We start from the raw sequence: 22,191 nt of genomic DNA, 5'->3' as shown, positions 1-22,191 counted from the left end.
TAGACGATTCGCGCTATTTTGCATGCGTGCACGGCTGTATGCGCGTTGCACAGACCTATTTAATCAAGCTTACTAACAAGAATCTGCCTCTAGTCATCACAAATTATTCCTAAGTTTTCTTTCTTCAACCCTCTTACACTTATTTTTCTTAATTATTTGATTAATTACACAGGGGCAATATTTAACAACTATTCCATTATCTGTTGGCAGCTTGTCGCCACGTTTCTCGTGACAGTTTGTGACTATATACAGTGGTATTATGACACGACAAAATGGTATTATACCGTAAAGACAAAGACTGCTCCCGTTTAGCTTCCGTCGTCGAGACAATCTACTTTTACGGATGATCGATAGTGTTTACAAATTTATTCTCGTAGATCCTTATTAGATGACGTACGAGTTAAATCAAATTACCACCGTAATCGTAAATAATGCTATATAAGTCGGCATCGAATAATCAATGGGTATTAAGGACGGACAATATTATCGTTCGTATCTCGTAATGTCAAGTTGAGCATAATAGCTTTTTATCATACGTTGCCGAATACATGAGTAAACGGCGAGAGAAATCGCATGGAAATATGGCATCTTGGCTGGGTCAACAACCTCGAGCTAAGCAAGCATAGCATTGTGATCGCGGCACAAGATAAATTGGCAGTAAGCATAGCTCATAATCGCGGTAACTGACAGGGCATCGTCTTCTAAGGTCTTCACTCCGACGCACGATCGACATCCCATCGTGCGCTTTTCTATCAATGATGCAACGCATTCGATATAAATACGTACGATATAGATATCTTACCTCTATTATTTATCTCGTGTGAACTCAGTTCGCTTCGTTCCTCCTACATCCTCGTCTTGCATCTTCCAGATGTAAAGCAAGTTAAACGGATCAAAGGTCAAAAGAAGTTTCTCTCGAGTTCAACGCGAACCTGAACCTGTTTCTCCCTCGGATATCAAAGGATCCGATCGAGTTAACGTTTTAAAAGAAGCACATTGAGCGCTCAGTGACACCACAATTTGGCAAATTACGGAACCAGCTCTAATCCAAAAGATCGATGAACGTTGATATTTTGGCTCGGCGATGTTTTGGCGATGGCGCCCGCTGCGTCGAGACGGCCGCATCGATCCATTCACTCTCACTGCCGCTTATGTGGCCCTGTTTTCTCTCCTTATCCTCTTCCCTTTTCCTTCTCCTTTTCCCTTGCCTTGACAACCTGCTACCTCACCTTACACCTATTCCCTCGACCTACGCTTATTTCCGTGTTCGTTCCTCTTACGGTCATCGCCTCCCTTCTTTCTCGTCCTTTTTATTCTTCCGCTTCGTCGCTTCTCGGTCGGCCTATTCTTTTAATCTTCGTCGAAATGCTTCCCGCTTTCGAGTAACGCTCGAAGAATCAGAGGAAGATTTTTAGAAAGATGAAAACGGCGCAGGTGGATTTTGGGAGATGTTTGACCCAGATAAACGGAGTTTGATCGTGTCATGTGCTTTCCTACGCTTTGTATTCGGATGGGACGATCGTTTCGCGACGCTGGTCACATATCGGACCGCGATAGAAATTCATTCATGGGAACGTGACTTATGACATATGGAAGAGCGATAAGGACGTGCATAACGGGTTAGCGAACACTTGGTTAGCGTGCTATTATAGGAAGGTGTGTGTGGAAATTCAAGAGAAAAGACAAAGGCGGAATAGATATATAACGCTATAATGGACGACGGCAATTAGTCAGCTTGTAGCTCGACAAAGATTTTCACGAAGCTTGCCACGTAGTAACCTCTTACTAGGCGCGATTATCAGCAATTTTCTCGAGAATCGATGGACGAAAACGGATTGGACTGATCGCGGGCGAAGGCCAACCGTAGCCTTGGAGGGAAAATGCCGCGCCTTTCCACGGAAAGTCTCGTAATCGGTGATCACGACGACGGTGTCTACGGTGTCTAATGAAATTGCAGCCTCGTTTCGATAAATCATCGAGCGATCAGCACTCGAAGCATTCACCACACCCTTCTGACCTGACCCAGAAATCGAAAGGTGGGCGCGCCAACCCTGTGGACGACGAAAGGTATCCTTTGAACTTTAGCTAGCCGCTCGCCGAATGAACGAAATCTAAACGTTGCTGGGACATGGCATCCCAGTGACCCAGAGAGATCGATCGAACGATTTTCTTGGACGCGTGCGAAACGGCAATTCGGTGCATCCACTCGCAGTTAGTGGACACTGCAATGTCGCGAACCGATCTAAAAATAACACCGATTCCTGGCGTCTCTTCAGCGGCTCGTCTATGTCCGACTAACGTTATTAAATATTGCCTCACGTGTTTGAATTAGATGTTTGTCGAATCGAGTGTGCATATAGTTTCACGAGTTCGACTTTTCTTCTTAAATTTTACATCTTGGAAAAAAAGTTAATTGGCCAAAAAACAAGATATAATTGGCAGTCCGTTTTATATTTGAAGAAGTTATTCGACTTTTCCTTTGCCGACAGGAAAACTCGGAAGAAAACACGAACGTGGAGTGGCTTCCCGAAGCGGTCGATTAAAATATTGATTCATTCGGGGGAAGGGAAGAAGGCAGCTGGGAAAGAAAATATTGGCCCTTTTCCATCCATGGTTCACCCAGCTCCTTTCTCCTTTATATATATAAAAGATATATACACATATAAAGATATATACACATATATACAGGGTGTTAATAAACACCCTATGGGACACCTTTGGAGAGTGGATTCTAGGCATCAAAACGATGAAAAAAATTCATATACACATATGTCCGATAAGCTTTAATTAACGAGTTATAAACATTTTAAGTTTGCATCGGATAGAGCGAGACGGCGAAAAAGCGAGAACGCTCAGCTGGATACGCGGCAGTATCGTGTTGCAATGTCGTAGTGGAGCGTTACATTACACTAAAATTTATTTGAAATAATTAATTGTGTATAAAAAAATATCAGTATATTTATTTTCATCGAGGGGCTCCGCTGCGCAAGCGACATTGCAATACGATACTGCCGCGCATCTAGCTCCTTCGTCGTCTCGCTCTATCTAATGCAAACTTAAAATGTTTAAGTTTATAACTCGTTAAATAAGGCTATCGGACGTATGTGTATATAAATTTTTTTCATCGTTTTGATATCTAGAATCCATCCGCCAAAGGTGGGTATTCCACGTGTTTATTAACACCGTATATTTCTCTTTGGAACGATCCCGATGAAATTCGAACGATTCACGTTTGCTCGAATATCGAGGAGGAACGATTCCCCTAATCTACCAAGCACTTTTTCTTCTCAACATCGATTCATCGGCCGAATATTTCACGTGTTATCGATTTTCGTATCCTAAAGAAGAATACTCTATTATTCTCTTCCTAAGTACAATTTTTTTCAATTCTGAATCTCTCGTTCGTTATCGAGAACATCGAGCACCACAATAATTCCATGAATCCGTAACCCATAATCGTGATCTCTAACCGAGTTAATCCGATACAAACGATTTCCCCCCGCGTTCCTCGCGTTATTTCACCGATGCTTCTTATCGTTCGAACTCCCCTTCGTTTCTTCCCTCTATCTTCCCGCGAACGTCTCTCTGTCCGACGTTTACGCGGTTTCGCCGAGCTGTATCGCATCTGTTCTCACCCGATGCGGCCGCCTCGTCTCCGTGTTCACGGAGAGGAACGAAGCGGTCCGCTCGGCCGGCTCCGGCGAGCGTCGTTCGCGCTCGAGCAGTGCTAAGAATACCGCGGCCAGCCATATTTGGCAATGAGACCGCGTGGCCGCGCGCGTTGCCCGCGGGAACACGAAAGGGAGAGCCGGCCTCATTTTTCGGGGGCAGAAGCGCGGACCCGGCGCGTCGACTCGAGGGGAAATTTCGTGGATCCTTGACTGATTTCAAACACTACTTTTCCAACGAATCGTCGATCGAATGTTTCTTCGACGGTCGATCCTTTTTCTTTTCGATCAAAGTATGAAAAAAATCTCGTCGAAGGGAGGGAATTCTCTTATCCTCCGAAAATTGAAAATTGAAATTGGGAATATCTTCCTCTACTCATTTTTCCGCCGTTTAATTTCTCGAGACGCGATGCTATTTTCTCTGAGAGCGGATAAAAATCTTGGCCTCGATGCTCATCGGTTTTCGTCGATGAAGGGGCCGGTCGCTTACAGCGTTACAGGTTTATCGCGACGATACCGTCGCTTCAACGCCAATTAGGCGGTAATTAATTGATCGTCGGGAGCAGGCAACGAGGTTATTAAGGTCACCGAGTGTCGACGTACGATCTCCTGTACCCTGCTCGATCGTTCCATCGAGGATGCCCAGAAATTTTCTATTTCGGATTTGTCAAATTGTCGCTTCGCTTTCTCCATGGATTATCCTTTTTTGCGACGCGAAAAAGTTGTTTTCGTACTCTTTCTCGCGATAGATCCACACATAATTTACGCTCAGTTTATCTGAATTTTATTCCATCACGATTTTTTTTTTAAAACTTGATCCTAATGGATCACGACGGATCATTGACAATCGTGATACAAACGAAAACTAAAGAAAGGAAACGGAGATATTGGATTGGATCGTAAAGTTTTATAGCGGTATAGAATTGTAAAAGGTTAAATATACTTTGAGACATGTAAAAGCAGCACATTACAAGCGAGAGAGCTCGATTGGAATCGATAATTCAGCGGGTAACCAGTTAATCGTATTACACGGCGCCCATTGGCGCAAAGAAAGGAAAGAGAGTTCACGGTCTCTCGATATTCGTCGAGCGAATTGGTCGATCGGTTTCTTGCGAAAAATCGGTGGATAATCGTTGCGCAAACCCGTGCGTTCACCTACGACCCACGCGTTCCACGAGTCGTTACGTTACGCTTGCAAAACGCGTACAAAACTGCACGTGCCTGCATTTTCGAATCGATCCGATAGCGAAGCTCCAGCCATGGAGACCCGTTACATCCGGTTCGCCAGCGATTACATCTGCAATCGAGACGGTTTGTCGTTTAGAGGGGCATTAATCACAGGTCTGGATCCTCCGCGGTTATTAGCTTTCGCCCCCCTCCCCCCTTCCTTTCGCGCCGTTCTTCCTTCAATGCTCCCCTTGTCGATCGACTCACCATTTTTCGCCCTGATTTCCACTGGTATTCGCCAAGCAAAACACTCGTTGGAATGGCAATTTCCACGTCGACGCGATCAGAGATTCGTTCTCGAACGAAAATTTTCTTGCGTATCTTCTCCTTCAGTGCAATCAGCTTAATGAATTTTCTTCTACGGTTGAAAATTATCAAAATAATAATAACAATTTCATTTTTCTTTGGAATTTAATCAACACTTCGTGAGATCTTAAGTAATTGAATTAAAGTTGATATAAAGGAGCGAGCGAAAATAAGGAAATAAATGTGAGAAAAATAATTTTTTCACTTTTCTTCTCCGTGTCGATGTATTTTTCGTTTGATTAGTCAGTGAGAGGTGGTCGCGGTGATATTATGCACGAAGTCGTATCACCTGATACATGCATAATGTATCTCATTCATAAGCATCAGGCCTATCTATCAAAGAGGGCACACCGGGGGCCGCGTTTCCGTAATTCGTATTCGTCGGGGGTTTCGCGTGTACGCGATAATTCGTGTCCCACTTCGTCAATTAGATTCTACGGAAAATTCCCCAACCAGTTTATATTTCACGTATCGTTTCACGATTTCGACGCTCCAATTCCGTTATGTAAATCGTTTTTCGCGGAAAAAGAAATTTCTTCTCGAGATCCTTACCTTATCTTCATCGATATTTTAGTTTCGCCATTTATTTTCATTCGAAATTTTGCTGAAATTTGGCGTGATATTGTGTCGGACATTGCACGCGATATTCTTGGACCCAAAAATCTTCACGACGCGTTTATCGCACATCCACCTGTATTCTCGCAATATCGCTCCTTCGTTCGCTCTCGATATTCTCTAAAGTTTAAAGTCTATAAATTAAACGTTTTCTCGTTCTATTCTGTACAAACCAAGCTCAATCAAATCGATACTCCATCAATTCGATAAATTGCATCGATTTAACGTCCATCGATATCTTCACAGATCGTCGGATCGCTTATTCGTACGATTTCTCCCAAGAAAAGATGCGAGAAATCTGGTTTTCCGGTGAATGCAACCCGGTCCCTCGTGTCTCAAGGCATCCGGGCCGAAGTTGCAAATAGAGATTCTTGGAAACGCTAATAAAACATCCTATGGCATCGCTCCATAGGCTAGACGGTGATGATGAGCACGCATCTATTTGCGCCGGTGCTCCCTTCAATTTGCTGCCAGCCTTCTTTTTTCTTTTCTTTTTTCTTTCTTTTCTTGCGTACCGCCGTTGCATCGGTTGAATAGAGGGTTAAAAAGCCCTTTTCATCCGCGGCTTAGAACCTTGTGACCGTGAACACGCGCCAGATTAAACGCGTCTCTTTTCCATTCCTCGTGGACTTGATCTTGCTCTCTCTCCTAAGAAAATTTCCTTTCTTCTTGAAAATTCTAATCAATTTACCGGTCTAAAAAGAAACGCATCTAAACTTTATTGTGTTCGATTAATCTCTTTCGATTAAATTATTCTGTTGAATGATTTCGGGACCAAGTTTCCCATAGGCATTTCGAATGTAATCTCTAACGATGATATTAGCAAAAGAAAATTTATATTTATAAAACGTGTCGCCTCTTCAGTAATGAAATTTCTCGGCTCGAAGACTTATCGGGGAAAAAAGCCTCGTAAGATACGAGCTTAAGTGACGTGTCCCACGTATCTAAACTCCTTGATTTCTTTTTCTTCTTCTATTTTTTTCTAATACTTCGTATCGTTAGAACATCTTATTAAAAGATGGATGATAAACGATGTAAAAAGAACAAGATTTTAAGTTCGAAAGATCACGCATCACACCCACGTGGGATTAATTAATGATCTCGCGCGACCTCGTTGCCTCCCAATTAGGTGAAGAGGCGGAAGAGGTGGTGTCTCGTGGTGTAAGAAAGAAAAATTATAAATTCGGCATTTCTCGAATATCCCCGCCCACATCTTAAATTGTGAAATTTCTTTCGAACATTTTATTCGAATATTTCACATATTCGAATATATATCATCCATACTTTACACAGTTTGAGAATCAAAAATGCATTTTCCTTTACTCTCAACTTTATTTATCGCGAGATTGATTCAATTATATAAAGAGTTCATTTATCTGATAATTTTCCAGAAATTTATAATTCCTTTTTTCTAGAAATTAGATAAGTAGAGGTGTATTTATTCGTACTTAATATTTATTTGCGAGAGATATTAGATAAGTTGTTCTTATTCAAGATACGGAGAGCTGTAAACAGATACTCGAAACATTTTGTAGAAAAATTGTATTATTTCATCGACTTTTTTTTCCTTTTTCCGAATTGAAATTTCGATAGAAGCGAAAATCTGTGCGAGGAAAACGCACGATCTGGTTTCTGAAACTAGCTACGCCTCTCCGTGTTGCAAATCGAGACCTTCGATTCTTATTGCTTTCACCTGCGCCGATCGAGCAGCAAGTAAAACGTAATCGAAGTAGGTCCTCTGTAATCATCGCTCTTTTCCTCGTTCGAGGCAATTAGCGGATGATTAGACGATCTAGTATATATACATATATATATATATAGGTTAATAACCGATCGTGAACCGATGAAAAGCAACGAATTATGCGGTTCCTTGCATGTGTTATCGCTATTATCATATCGTACTCTTTATCGTGCCACGATTCTGCAACTAGATAACTTGTAGAAATATATAATGCAAGATAGAAGAAAATAGAAATGTGAACAATTACATTTGAAAATTTTTTAAAAATTTTATCCTTTTGCATTTTTGCACACGTCACTCTTAATTGTCAATAATTCTATGTAAGGAAAAAGAGGCGAGAAATTTTTCTTCGCGGGCAATTGAGTAACAGCAAAGTTCGTTACACGTGTACAATTATCTCGTTTCTTTCTGTCGATGACCCCTTTGTTGATAAAAATATTCTCGGTTGCAATGTTCTTCTTGGGTCACGGATTCGCGGATTACATAATGTATAATCTCGTTGCGTCACGCAATCACCGGATAAATCTCGCACATATTCCTCCGGTATTATTTGAATCGTAAATGAAAAAAAAAAAAAAAAAAAGAGACGTACGGTTAAAAATAAGACGTATCACGTGCCGTGTACTACTGATTAAGTGCCGGTGAAATCGAGAAGCTTACCACGTGCGAATATTGTTCAACAGTAAGCGAAAGAGGATATCCGTCCAGTCGGATGTTTCTTATGATAAATTATGATAAGAAACGTAGCAGGGAAATAGAATTTATTCAACCGTCTGAACTGAAAAACTGAAATTCTTCTAACTTCTCCTCCTCGCGAGCTCGAGCAGCTAATACCTTCGATTTTATTATACAACGATCGACAGCCGAGAAGCCGTCAAATCAATTCCCACAAGTGAAAGCAACGATTAATTTCTTCTTAACGTTTTCATTTCGAACAATTATCGACATCCCAATGAAAGTGAAGTTTTTTCAAAAAAAAAGAAAAGTCGATAGAAAAGAAAACTTGTTAAATAACTTTCGTTTTGCCTCGAAGGTCGATGCTCCTCCATTTCTCCTCTCTGGAAAAATTAAAAGAAAAAAAATGGAAATAAAATGCAGTATCGATAAGAGGAAAGGATGAGAATAAATGGAAGAAGAAAACTGAAACGCGTAAGTGAGGATCGCAATGCGGAACGAGGAAGCGGAATTGACGCGGTCTCGTGTGGCCGGATGGAACGAGGGGAGAAAAGAAATTGTCGGGCACGGAGAAGGATCCGTAAACGAGTTCCCGGAGAAACGGCGCGGTCTTGAAATTCCCCCCCGGGGAGTAATAATAACGAGCGGTACAAGTAGATCGCGAGGTCGGGGCATTTGCTTCGATTAATAGCGGATTAGCCGGCTCCAACTCTGTCCGGCAACAAGAACAGCTGGTCATGAACGAAGACGACGAGGAACAACTTCCGATAGGAATAGACAAGAAATAGCCGTGCGTGTATGTTTTATCCTCTGGAACGGAGAAGAAAGAGCTAATGAAAGAAGTATCGCGCGATGATGAATGTCGTGGAGATAGGAGAAAGTTGAGAAAAGAGAACGATGAGAAAAGGATGGAATGGCAGGGAAGAAAAAGGAATACGTGATAGATAAAATGTAGAAAAGTCGGTAAAATGACGAAGAAGAAGGGCGAGGAGGAGAGGAAGGAGAGATGAAGGATGGAGGGAAAACAAGTGAAGAAGAGGAAGAAAAAAGAAGAAGAGAAAAATGTCGAGCCGCTTCTGGCGTCCAGAAATATATTTAGCTCGGGTTGTTCTTCCGTTCGCAGCGTGCAACCGCTGCCGGAAAACTCAAAGCGCCTACCTTCGTGGAATAATTAAATCGGCTCGCGAAGAGTGGCCGAGGAACATTCCGGGGAATGGCAAAATGGCCATCGCGAGTTTCTGCGTCACGCGCATCGTGGACCCGAGTCGGACCAAGATTTACTCGATTTTCGACCTCGCCGACTTTTGCCACGCGCTTCCCACCCTTCGCTTTTAATTCTTCCTCCAAACTCCGTCGATGCGTGTGACATCGAGATTGGTGGCGATTCAGAAAATCGTAGATTACAACGATATTTACGTACGAGTTTCTGCGATAATTTGGCCTCCAAATTGCACGACTCTTCGGAAAATATTTTTCATTTCATTTTACTGCTGAAAAGATCGATGATTTTAATCGAGCTTCTTCCTTTGGGAATAAGAGTTGATAGAGGCAACGGGATAGAAATTGAAGACTCGATGAAGGAAGGAATGAAAGTTTCTAGAGCAGGAAATGCGGTGGAAAAAATTTTGGACCGATAAATTGACAGATGGAACGCAGACATTGCGTTTTCCCTCGTTGTCATTCATTTCAGTCGTTTCGTTTAATAGTCACGTGGGAGTGAGAGACGTCGGGGAGAGGAGGAGGAGGATTCATTGAAATTACAGGGGAGAGGAGGGTAGGGAGGTAGTTGAAGTTGGAAAGAGAGTCACGTCGAGTAGCGAATTAAATCTCATCACCCTCATCGAGAGGAGGAAGGTATAGCTTGACCCAGTGACACGGATGGCTAGAGTACGCGTTGACCCCATGTTCGAAGAAAAATTAGTGGATGCGATAAACAATGGAAAATTGAATTATCCTCGTATGCACAAATCTCGCTCACTGGCTGATACTTTTCAAGAGAAATTCTTCGTATATCTCGCGTTAAAAATCTTCTTTTCCTAGTTCAAACATCGTACGTTCCTCCAATTTAGAAATTGCGACGCTCTCTAATTACCATTAACATCGAACTACGTGTAAATTACACGATTACTGAACTTGCTGAATTACGAATGGCTCCGAGTGACGCGTATTCTCACGTTGATTTACGTAAGTAGCGTAAATTGCGTCAGCCCCGACACGCGTTAACCCGGTATACGCCTACTTGGACAACGAAACGTTGGATAGAACGCGAGAAATCGGTTTGGTTGGACACGCTCGATTCGATCGGCCACGTGCGTTTCGTCAATTAACCGAGATTCGAGGCTGCAATCATCGACATCCCTTCCCGGATTTCCTAATTTTTGCGTGATTTTGAATTTTGAAGAATTTACGCGTATGCAAAAAAAAACATAAACGTAAAACAGGGTAAATTTAAAGGTGCATAAATTTGTATCACGTATATATTCTCTTTATACGGATCGAACGATACGTATATCTGCTTAAAATAACTGGTGGAAAGCGTATCGCGATTGTTACGCCGAAGGCCAATATCTCATGCCAATCATAATCGCGTTTGGATATTTTCCAGCCTAAAATAAGTCGGTATATGTACGATTAAAAAATCATTTCGTCGATTAATAACCGCCGTTTCGAACCGGCACGTTTATTAATCCGCTCTTCTTATTCTTCGAACAATCGTATTGGACGGTATTATTCGACGTGACTTCGAGATGAATAGAGCGCGCGTATAGCTCCAAGCATCGGACAGAGAGTTGTCGCTCTTTTCTGTCGCGCTGCCGCTCAGTCGGTGTCGCGCGATCGTGCAACGCGTATCGACGATTCACGCTCGTCCTATATCTCTTGGGATTATTTCTTTTGTTCGCGAATTTTAACCCCTTCGTTGTGCCACTGGTGTACACTGTGGAATTTTAAACTTTTACGAGGAAAGTGGATCACGCGAATCGGAAGGGGAAAAAAATCAAAGAAGACTCGATAAGTTCGGAACACAAGTTTCGAATGAGAGATCTCGAGGATCTACGAGAGGAGAGAAAAAAAAAATTTGTAAATTTTTGCTCTCAGTGCGGAGTGATGTGATTCGAGCGTGGATTTTAGAAAAGTGGACGAAGTATTACCTCGATGCCAACTTTATTTTTAACCCTTTGAAAGCGGCGGTTGAATGGGAGAGCCGCGTCACGAAACGGAGATATTCTATTATATCTGAATGGAGGAAGCGCGTCCGCGGTTTGGAGAAGGAAGATATCGAAAGATTCAAAGGAGCACGGCGGAACTTCTTTTTTTTTTCTTTTTTGCCTCGTGTTTAAAAAAAGCCTTTTGTCCGTTTATTAATTAATAGTCGCTATTGTTCCCACTCGATAAACGTTGGACAATTTCGAGTCTGAAATTTCGAGCGAGGAATTAGCAAGGTAATTGAATCGTTAAATTTTTTATTATCCGTGCTAAACTCGTTCCGAGAAATTCTATTCGTACGAATAATTGTTTGGAGGATAACGATTTCGAGCAATTTATATCTTCGAAAGAGTTCAACCGGTCGACCACCGAGGTTGTTCGCCAGGTTACAATTTTAGAAGCGGACAGATAGAAAGAAGGATTGTACGCCGCGGGTATCGTAGACCCGAGAGATTCGACATAAGACGATTCCCGCCCGGAATACGGCGGTTCGATTTCGCGTACGAGAGAATTCGTGGCCAGAAATAAATTTGACCGTAAGTGAGCGGGTATCTCGGTGTCGACGATCGATTCTGTTCGAGTATTGACTCGAAGGCAACGTGACAAAATACCTTTCTTACAATAGCGCGACAACTTGATTTAACATTTATGGATGCGGCGTCAATCAATTTTAATTCAGCATTAACAGTCGATTAAAATTTCATTATAATATTCTTTCTGAATAGAAAAAAGAAAAACGTAATCGCGTATAATTTTAATAGGTCAAACTTGTGATGTTTCGACGATTCATTTTCAGACTATTCGAATATTTCTTTTTTTTCCTTCTTCTTTTTATTACATTAGTCAAACATTTCTAGTACATTTACACTTTTAATCGTTCCTGCGTAGATCCTGCGTTCGAATGTTCGCATCACGTCTAATATTACAGGACGAACCGAAATAAACTTTGCACGAGTGCATACGGTAGTCCACGTACCTATTCATCACACTCGCGCATAGACGTGTACGTGTATAGAAAGCACGATCGCCACACGCAAGAGTGGACCGTCAGAAACATACATTGCCACCTCATCGCACGCGACACGTCTTGCTTATTTGCAAAACTGTGACTCGTTTATCGGGTGGTATTATCGCGAGTGGCGATGATAGGTCGGCCCGGTTGTTTCCATTCGAATAATCAATTTCCGTAAAACTTTTCCTGTATTTGTCGTTCCGTGTTGTTGGAAAACGGATTGAAAGTTATATATAAAATTGTCCCGTTACTATTATTATCGCGTTGTTACTGATTGACAACAGCATGACGATATGACGAAACGCGTAAAAGCTTATCTCTAAAGAGTTAATAGAAAAATTAACGATACCGGAGGAAAAGAAGATTGCAAAAGTCGAAACTGTTTTTTTATTATTACTCTCGACGGATTGTGTAATGCCATTAAGAGAAGAAGACTTCTTCTAAGCGGAAATAGCGTCGTTTGTCATCACCGTGCTGCTTGTTTTAAGCTGGCAACCGATCAATCGGCCATTACGTTTTTTTTAATTTATTATTGACGCGGTTTTTTAATCGGGGACCGATGTTAAGAGACATACCTCTGTCTACAACTCGTGTTATTCCAACCATTTAAACGGCCTGAAATACACGAAACTTTTAACGGTACGGTACTATCGGAGACTACTTTCGACGCGTTGTCGAAACTTGAAAACATTCGTCGATTTATCGAAAAGTTTCCTTGTAAATTTAAGCGTTACACGCTCCCTTCTCGTCATCCTCCGTGATAATCGCACAGATCAGATCCTCTTCTTTTATCGATAAAACTCGAAGAGGAAGTTTTGAGTCAAGAAAATAAGAATCAGAGGTAGAAGGGAAAATGATGGATATTAAATATTTTATTTATGGAAACATTTCATAATTACCTAACTATGTATGTAATGTACTTTGTTTTCACCTTGAATTTCTTCTAATTTTCATACGATGATAATCGTGATTCATAATTTAAAATTTGACTTTGCAATGAGTTCTAATCAGCTTATTCCCGGTCTCGATTCCTCCTCCGAAAAGAAAATATGAACGAGTCGAGCAAGAATTTAATATAACGGGCGAGAGCGTGGATGGATGGATGGATGACGATGTTGTTAAGCCTAAAAACTGTTTCGAGTTCGCGACGAATTCTTGAGGAAAATACGGGGAAGGCGAGAGGGCCCAGTGAGCGACTTTTCGACCGTCTATTTCGAGAGACGAAAACGCGCAAACCCTCGTGGTGATCGTTTTACATATTATCACGATTCCATCTGCGTACGCTGGTTGACCGCGAGAACTGGAGGCTCGTGCAGCCTTGGAATTAAGTAAACTATCGTTTCTCGTAACACCGCCAATTTCTCTCCTTTGCGTATTTGTGATACGGACGTTTTTACGCGGAAGATTTCTTCGACGAGATTTATTCAATTTCTTCAATGTTTCCGATATCGGAATTTGTTTGTTACAGAAGCGAGCGTTGTTGATACGAGATATCGAGATATTAATACTATTACAAGTGAAAATATTGATAAATGACGTCGAAAACTTTTATATCGTCGATACTTTTCCAAGCGATTGTGATATATATATATATATATATAAAATCGAATAATTGACGTAGATTGATGCCAGGAATCGATAGGCGATCGTATCAGCGAAAAATACACGGCTATCCTTGAAATCCATTTTTCCTTCTCTTTCGCACGTCGCATTAAGAAGCTATTTATAACGACATCCCTTCTTGTCTCGGTCTGTGAAACTGTCTGAACTAATTTCCTTCTCTCTACGATCACACCTCCGTAGATCTGTATTCTTTCCACGGCATTCGTCCCACTTTTCCCTCGATGATAAGCAAATTAAAGGTTTGCTCGAAACGCATCGATGCGTTTCAGTCGAGTTTATAGGGAAAGTAATTAAGATACTCTCAACGAATAACTGTATTTACGTACAATTTCACGATTATCGTGATCTGACTGAGTCTTAAAATGATTAAAACATTAGCAAACTGCTTCTCCATCTCTTCTTAAATACGCTCATTTAATTTAATTCCATCCCAAGAATAACCCAACCGAACCGATCCTCCTCCGATTCGTGACGAGTAACGAACGAGTTCGTCCATTTTCATCTTCCATGAAAATTACAACATGAGAATATAAATAAAAAAGGGGGAAAAAAAAAAGAAAAAAAAAACACGAGATAATTGCATACTCGCGGAAACCCAACGTTCCGTGTAGTTGCAATGGTTCCGATCACGGGATTGACACCGTTTACAGCGTATCGATATTGGCTCGGCCGCTATTTTTAGTGGGCCGTATCGTATTCTAACGATGCAAACCGCAAACGTGACCGAGTTATGCGACGTTCAGAGTCCCTTCTACGTAGAAACGAAGCGTGCACACGGCTACGTGACAAGCTCACACGCGGCCCATTACGATATACACACTTATCAGTCGACAACAATGTCCGATCGCGGTCGTATTCGAGTTCGACGGTCGTCGATTATCCGATCCTCTTTTGGAACCGTTCCAGGGAACCGATCGGGTTCCATCCGAGAACTCGCGTCGTCTCATTCTTGTCGGCCGAGCACGTCGACGTCGAAAATTCGACGTTTCGATAGTTAGCGCGCTGGAATCGTTGGAAGGCTGGGATTGGCGGTTTCCATCTTTTCGCGCGAATCGTTCGAACGAATGATTGGAAAGAACGATTGATGAAGACGTGGGCGTCCCAGTTCGAGGTGGCGGATAATGTAACGTCGGTGATCTTGTTTCTAAGCAGCAATAATATCGTTTACGATATTGTTTTCTAGTTTGTCTCCAGATGGATTGGAAAAAATGGTGGTGCCCGTTATCACAGGCTTGAGCGATTCAGATATCGGTAGGAAATAGGCAAGGTTGTTGTGCAGCACAGGTCGCTGATTCACGTTTCGCTTCGAGATGTGGTGGGCGGAAATCAGGTCGAGGGAAATATACTTTATTTTTATTGATGCAACGTTTTCATGGATGCGCGTACGTGTTTCAAAACATTAGACAATCCGCCCATGAGAATATTCGTTTTTGAAGGTTACATCATATTCCTGTAAAGAATTTATATACTTTTCGCCATTGCGTCACCTCGCCTAGATATATTTAGAGTATGCCGAGTTGTATCTACTGCGATCTTTAGGATCTTAGCTAGCCGAAGGTTAGGAAAATATATGACGGTGATTACGAGACACATTCTTTGTTCTTCAACTTCGATCGAATGAAAACGAAAACGCGGCTCGTCCACGCTTTTATTATTCGTCGTTTCGCTTATCACACGTGCGCTCGAAGGCGAGGGAACCGAGGCCCGTGCGCGCGCTCGTGATTTATAGAAACAAATATTTGTGCCCGACATACGATGTAGATACTTGCAAAATGCTTGGTAAATGTGACTAAAAAAAAAAAAAAAAGAAAAAAAAAGGAAAAAAAAAAGAAGAAATTTATTCGAGTGAAAGTGGCGAGGATCGTTAAGCGATCATTGACATTTATAGGATGGGTTTCGACAATCTTTTACAGACAAACTCTATTTTCTTTATTGACCAACTCTAATAACACAACCGATAGTTTAAGACTTAAGACAGAACTCGACGAAGATAAGTTGTCGTCGATTAGAGAAACACAAATAAATTTTGAAAGGAAATAGTACGTTCAGTCTAATATAAGAAGATACAACTGGTATTCGATTAATAAGAGAACTTTGAACTAAGAACATTCCGATTTTTTTTTAAACTTTGTAGAGAATCTACAATTTTTTAATGTTATTATTATTTTTTTTATTTTTCGGGATGAAAACATTCTTTAAACGTTAATTTGGGCTTTCTTCTTTTATCGAATATTTTTACAGTACAAAAAAAATGAAAAATGAAAGACGAAAGTTTTTCATATGCTGTTAAAATACTTGTATTTAAAGTTTAAATAAAAAAAACATTCTCGTATTACTAATTTCTTGTATCAAGAAAATTTTACTTCTTTACTTAAATCATATCATTAAATAATATACAAAACTTGTACTACAAAAATAGATAAAACGACAATGGAATATTTAAATAATATTAGCAGATATGTAGATGGCAGTTGGTGCTCTTCGAACCGATGCGTTATCAATTATTTATCATTCTTCGTTTATTCCAATAATAATAATAATAACAACTCGAAAAATCAATATTGAAACGTTTAAAAAAGAAATCGGAATGTCGAGCGCGGCCGAGGAAACATACATACCGTACGATTTATTATTATTATTTAAATGGAAAGAGTTTAATTTAATTTATATCGCAAACATCCATCGAAAGTCTGTCATTATTGAAAGTGGGGAACGCGTGACAGTGATTTGGCGGAAAAGACGGACGTGACGGGGACAAGACCCCCCCATCAACGGAAATAGAAAGCACGAATTCTCGTCCCGACGATTTACGTAAAAGCATGGAGGTGTACGTTAGGATATCTCTCGCCGACGTTTTCTCCGTATTCCAGCGAGCGAGGTCTTTGACAATGTGGCACACAGGGGCAGAATGCGGGATAACGTTTTAAGAATGATGGCCGGTTACTTGCCAAACGTATACGATGTCCAGTCGGAGACAAAGAAAAGATCCACACCGGGAATACAAATTTCCTTTCCCTCCCCTCCCCCCCTTGCTGGTTAAGGGTACGGTGGAAAAGGGCGGGAGGGGAGGGAGAACGTGAGGTACGCACAACGCGCGTAGCTTGCAGCGATTCGAGCACGATCGAAGCCGTGCACGCACGCCTGGTCACGGCCCCCGGTACGCACGCATTTGCATACGCGTAGCAATGCAGGGTGAAAGTAGCGACTACCGTGTTCTACCTTGGTACAAAGGTATCCGATGGACGTTTCTTATCCAAGTTTAGCAACGTTGTTGGGAAATTTGAAAAAGGATGATCGTATATTTTATACTCCCTCATCGGTTGATTATTTTTATTAAATGTAATATTTCGAGCAAGAATATTACGAGAGAGATTATTTTTAATGATGGAATCTCTTCTGTGACTCGTAAACGCGGCCACGTTCGAAAACTATATCTATTAGTTGGATAATTACTAATTTATATTTATCTTCTTTCAGATCGCGGTGTCAGATGCTCGCGTGGTGTACATCGAGGAACGCGAAGATGTAGCTCGATCGACCGTCGCCATCGCGTGATCATCAAGAATCGAATACCACCGCGGTAACAGTGGACATACTTATCTATAATTAAACTATATAATGCTGACAGTGTACCCCGAACGTGAACATTTACTCTCGCGTTGAATACCAGTTGACCAGTTTGAATCTCTGCAAAGAGCAAACAACGATCTACCTCGTATTCGACGCCTGCTAAAATAATACTCGGCTTTCGAACGTTGGAAGAAAGGATCGGTCGTTGAAAAAAAAAAAAGAAAGAAAGAAAGAAAAAAGAAAAAGAGAAAGGAAAAGAGAAAGAAGAGGAATAATAAGAAGGAATCGGAGGATGGGGGGACACGCGGAGGGAGCGAGGATCGCGTGGTCAGTGGCACGGCTTCCGTCGTGGCCGTGGAGAACGAGATTCTTAGGCCAGCTGGCCTGAGATATGCCAGCAGCAACAGACCTCGTAATCACGGAACAATCGAGAACGATATCATCCTCGTCATCGTCATCCTCCTCCTCATCGTCATCGAGAACGGAAACGGCGGTATCGAGGTGTTCTGGGGGTGTCGCTGGCCGACAGCTGGCGGTAGAGATCGAGACGATCGAGCGCCGGGTCTGCGCGACCCGACGCGACCTCTTCGTGCCCGTGACCGTCGACCCTCGGCCCAGCCGGGCCGTCCACTGTCCCGATCTAAACGCCTGTTTGGTGAACGAGTCCCGATCTGGCCACGACCAGGTCGACTGCCAGGCGATTCACTTCGGTTACGCGATCCCCGTGAACGTGGTCCCCCTGGGAACCGATCCACGGCTCGCCGAGCTCGTCTTGGACCACTCGACCGAGTTGAGCAGACGTGCGGCGAGCTTCCTGCTTGAGCACCATCCCCAGCTGCGCCAGCAGCGGCAGACGCAGCAGGAACGTTGTCCAAGCATGGCGGCAACCGCGAAGCACGATCTGCGACAGAAATTCCCGACGGACACCTCGACGTCCGGTGACGAGGACATCGCGGCGATCGCGAAACAGATCAGCGACCACGCGGAGGCCATCTATCAGACTTGGAAGAGTCGTGGGCTAGCCCCTACCGAGATATTGAACTGCCACAGCAATGCCACGGCAGCGGACAAGTTCGGAAGCGCTCTCACGCCGAGCTCCGCGAATTCGAGCAGCGCCAACAGTACTGGGAAAAGTTCGCCGACGAGCGGCACACCGGCCACGGCGGCGGTTGATATACTGAGCCAAACGCCGAATCTCGATAACGGAAATTTGGAGAAGCTGGTGAACAATTTCGTGGTGGAGGACAAAGCTAGGTTAGCCGCGTCGAGGCAGAGGTCGCCGTCCAAGACTCTACCCTCGTCGATACAGTTCGCGCTAGAGAAGTTCGAGAAGAACTCGATGCAGCAACAGCAGCAACAATCGCAGACCTCTCCGTTGAAGAGCGGTAACGTCGGTGGCAGCGGTCAGGGGAAGGCGAAGCAAGCGACTATCCTCCTGTCCCCGACTTCCCCGTTCACGAACAAACCTTCGCAGATAGTGAAGCCTCAGGTTTCCCCGAAAACGCCGGGCGCGCATCATCGGGAAGTGTTTTTGGAAACTATAGAGACCACCTTTCCCGCGGATATCACGCCGTCGAAGATCGTGGTGCAGCAAAAGAGGCCAACGAGTACGGTCATCACCTCTCCCACCGCTTCCTCCAACCTCGACGATTCTTCCACGAATTCAGGTTTGACCACTTGGCCCCTGAAGAACAAGTTGAACGACAATAAAAGAATAACGGATCCTTGTAGATCCTCGCCGCAACAGGAGGGCAAATCGTTGACGAGCAAGGAGGAAAAGAGGAACAGCGGTTCCAATTCGAGCGCGTACCTGGACGAGGTTGCACGCGAGGAGGAAAGACTGATAAACGCCCTGAAGACGGGCTCGGTGATCACGGAGGAGCCCGTGGAGAGGACGGTGCCCCTCACTCGTCAGAAACCCGCGATCAAGAGGGAGAAACCGAAGGTGGAGCCCGTTAAACCGATAATCATCGGCCACAATCATCATGGAGGGGGCCTGGTCCCCGCTTCCGCCACCATGGTGAACAACGTGACGTCCATCGGGACACAGGGAACCAATCCCGGTGCGACGTCAGACGCGAAATCTCTGAGCAAGGATGATCTGTCCAACATGTCGGTGGTGGATTACGCGAAAGTGAGATACAGAGCGGCTCAGCAAAATCCTCCGACTCAGCAGAGGTTGGAGGAGCAGAGAACGAACAACAACAGTTTCAATTCCACGGAGCAGTTAGTGTCTACCACGAGGTCTAAATTCGAAACGGAGATACAAAAGGACAAGGAAGCGGGTAAAGAGGAAAAGGATCCTGTCACGTCTAGATGGGGCCCTAGAATCAATTCGCCTAGGCCAAGAATCGAGCAAGTACCTCATCCGGAATTGACCACCCAACAGAAGCAGCATATCAGAGCTGCCGCCGCGACTGGAACCGGGAACAATCCTATCAGACCGTTTTTAACCAGGGGATCGGTCGCCGAACGCGTTTTGATCTTCGAGAAGTGCCCGAGTGAGCTGTTGCTCGACAAACGAGGGCCACGTCAACCGGCCATCAACACTTGGAGAACGGGACACGAGGTTCAAAACAAGGCTCAGGTAAATCGACGCTTACCGCCATTCATCGGTTATCGTTTCTTTCTTAACTTTTTTTGCCTTACGTTTTTGAAAACTTGACGTTTTGAGAGATGTTTTTCGCTACATAAAAAAAAAAAGAAAAAAAGAAACAAAAAAGAAATACAAAATCGATCCACGGAAGCGGAGGAAGATTCAGAAGAGGTCCGTTTAGAAAAATCGAGAGGAGACCCGTTCGAAAACTTTTTTACAAGGCCGCGCAATTATATATTCATTTGCGCGTGGATCCATAAAGAAAATCCTGCGAAAGACGAGCCACGTTTTCCTGGAAGAGATGCTTAATTCGGCGGGACGGGACTGTACCTCGAGAGAACTTCCACGACGACGTTCGGGAAGACGTGTCTTCTCTCGTATGTTCTCGCCACTCTGGGTGGCTTATATCGGGCGTTTTGGTCGCCGTCCAAATTCCTCCTTCTCTGGGAGGATGTTCGACCGGTCGACTCCTGCACTTTTGTCTCGAAACGAGTTCAAGATCTCTTCGCGTAGAGGTCGTTTCTGCATGCCTTTATCCGCAAAGCCTCTTCTTCTATTCTTCTTCGTTATCGAGCTCGTGCAGTTTCCTTTGATTTTTTTTTTTTTTCTTTTCTGAACTCGTTTGAACACGATGAATTGAAAACGTACGTGAAATTATTACTCCGAAGATATAAACAGCGTTGAGGAGCTCGCGACACCGTGATTAAACATCTGTGTTATTACTCGATCACTTTCAACGCGATTCTTCCAAAGTAAATATCTTTCTCGCGAATTATTGAAACTACGCCTTCTCGGAAAACGCGTCATTGGAAAATTAGTAAGAAACACGAATTTAAATCGATCGAACGATTAAGAAAGAATAGTTCTCGGGAGTTACAAAGCTGGTCTGGATCAGGGCCAAAAAAAGGAGGATTATACCTGGCACGGTTGCCTGCCAAAAACTGTTATCGCCCTGGCTTTTCCTAGTCGAGCATAGGTATATAATTGTTTCGAGCGTATCCATCGATCGTCCCGATCCTTTAATCTCTCCGGTAATCCTCATCGATCTTTTTTTTTTTTTTTCTCCCCACCCTCTAATTTAATTTAATCTCTCGATAATAAATCAGCGATGTTAATCTGAACGAATTCCCTAATCAATCTTGATCTATAACACCGTCGATAGGCCTCGAGTTCTCCAATATGGCGGTGCTGAGCGTTGGAACAATGCACGTGGCCCGAGGGGCTTGGCTATGCCCCATTGTTATTAAACGGTTATTACGTTCTCACTATGCTTTGATATCAACCTTGGATTCGCTCAAAGACATTCCTTTCCTAGATGTATTTAGCAATGGAATTGGCTTTTCGAATTAACTCGAGATAATTATCGATTCGCTGATTTCTAGAAAATTGATACCCCTCCCTCCCGCTCGATTCGTCGTTGCAACGAACGATACGAACGAACGGAAACAATAAGATTCCTCGAATTCCAGCGTGCGTGGAATAAGTGAGAAACACGTAGATATTTATGGATGCAACGGGTAGCGGAGAGAGGCTGTAGCGATTTCTCACTTTACACTCGCGCGCTGCATCGTCAATAGAAGGAAAAGGTTCAACGAAACAAAAATTCGTCTGTTTGGAAGAAAAAAAAGAAGAAAGAAAAAGCAACTAAAACCGATGTATCCAGAAATCGATGGCGTTTGTTGATCAACGTCAGATTATTTTCTTATCCTTGGTACGAGTACCTCTCTCGAGCGAACCGTTCTGTTCTCGTCAATTTTAATCGTTCGAAGAGAGAAAAATGGACAAGATCTCGAAGGAGAAAAGGCGAGGAGGAGAGGAGCTCGATTAATTTTAATCGACGTAGAGTAGAAACGCGGCGTGTCCGTCGTTTGTTTGGTCGTAGCTGACTCATGTGCTCGGTTTTCGTTACGATTAAATGTTATTCGACCTCGAGGAGAGAAATAAAGTGGACCAC

General features: G+C 43.1%; 1 protein-coding gene across 3 annotated transcripts in view; it reads left to right on the top strand.

Annotated features, from left to right (window-relative positions):
* Positions 1 to 22,191, top strand: part of LOC412914 — a 35,761-nt gene that overhangs the window by 3,932 nt on the left and 9,638 nt on the right. For 2 of the 3 annotated variants that reach the window (XM_006565545.3, XM_006565546.3), the window contains exon 2: positions 17,549 to 20,228. In XM_006565545.3, the coding sequence (XP_006565608.1) occupies positions 18,033 to 20,228 (2,196 nt within the window). In that variant the 5' untranslated portion in view covers positions 17,549 to 18,032. Of the gene's footprint in view, positions 1 to 10,957; positions 11,673 to 17,548; positions 20,229 to 22,191 lie in introns of those variants that run through there. The other variant, XM_396366.7, reaches the window with a different exon arrangement.

Source organism: Apis mellifera, linkage group LG10 (genome assembly GCF_003254395.2).
Source record: "Apis mellifera strain DH4 linkage group LG10, Amel_HAv3.1, whole genome shotgun sequence".
In the NCBI taxonomy this organism is placed as follows: Eukaryota; Metazoa; Arthropoda; class Insecta; order Hymenoptera; family Apidae; genus Apis; species Apis mellifera.
Note: the sequence above shows the minus strand (reverse complement) of the source record. Positions and strands in the feature narration are given on the sequence as shown.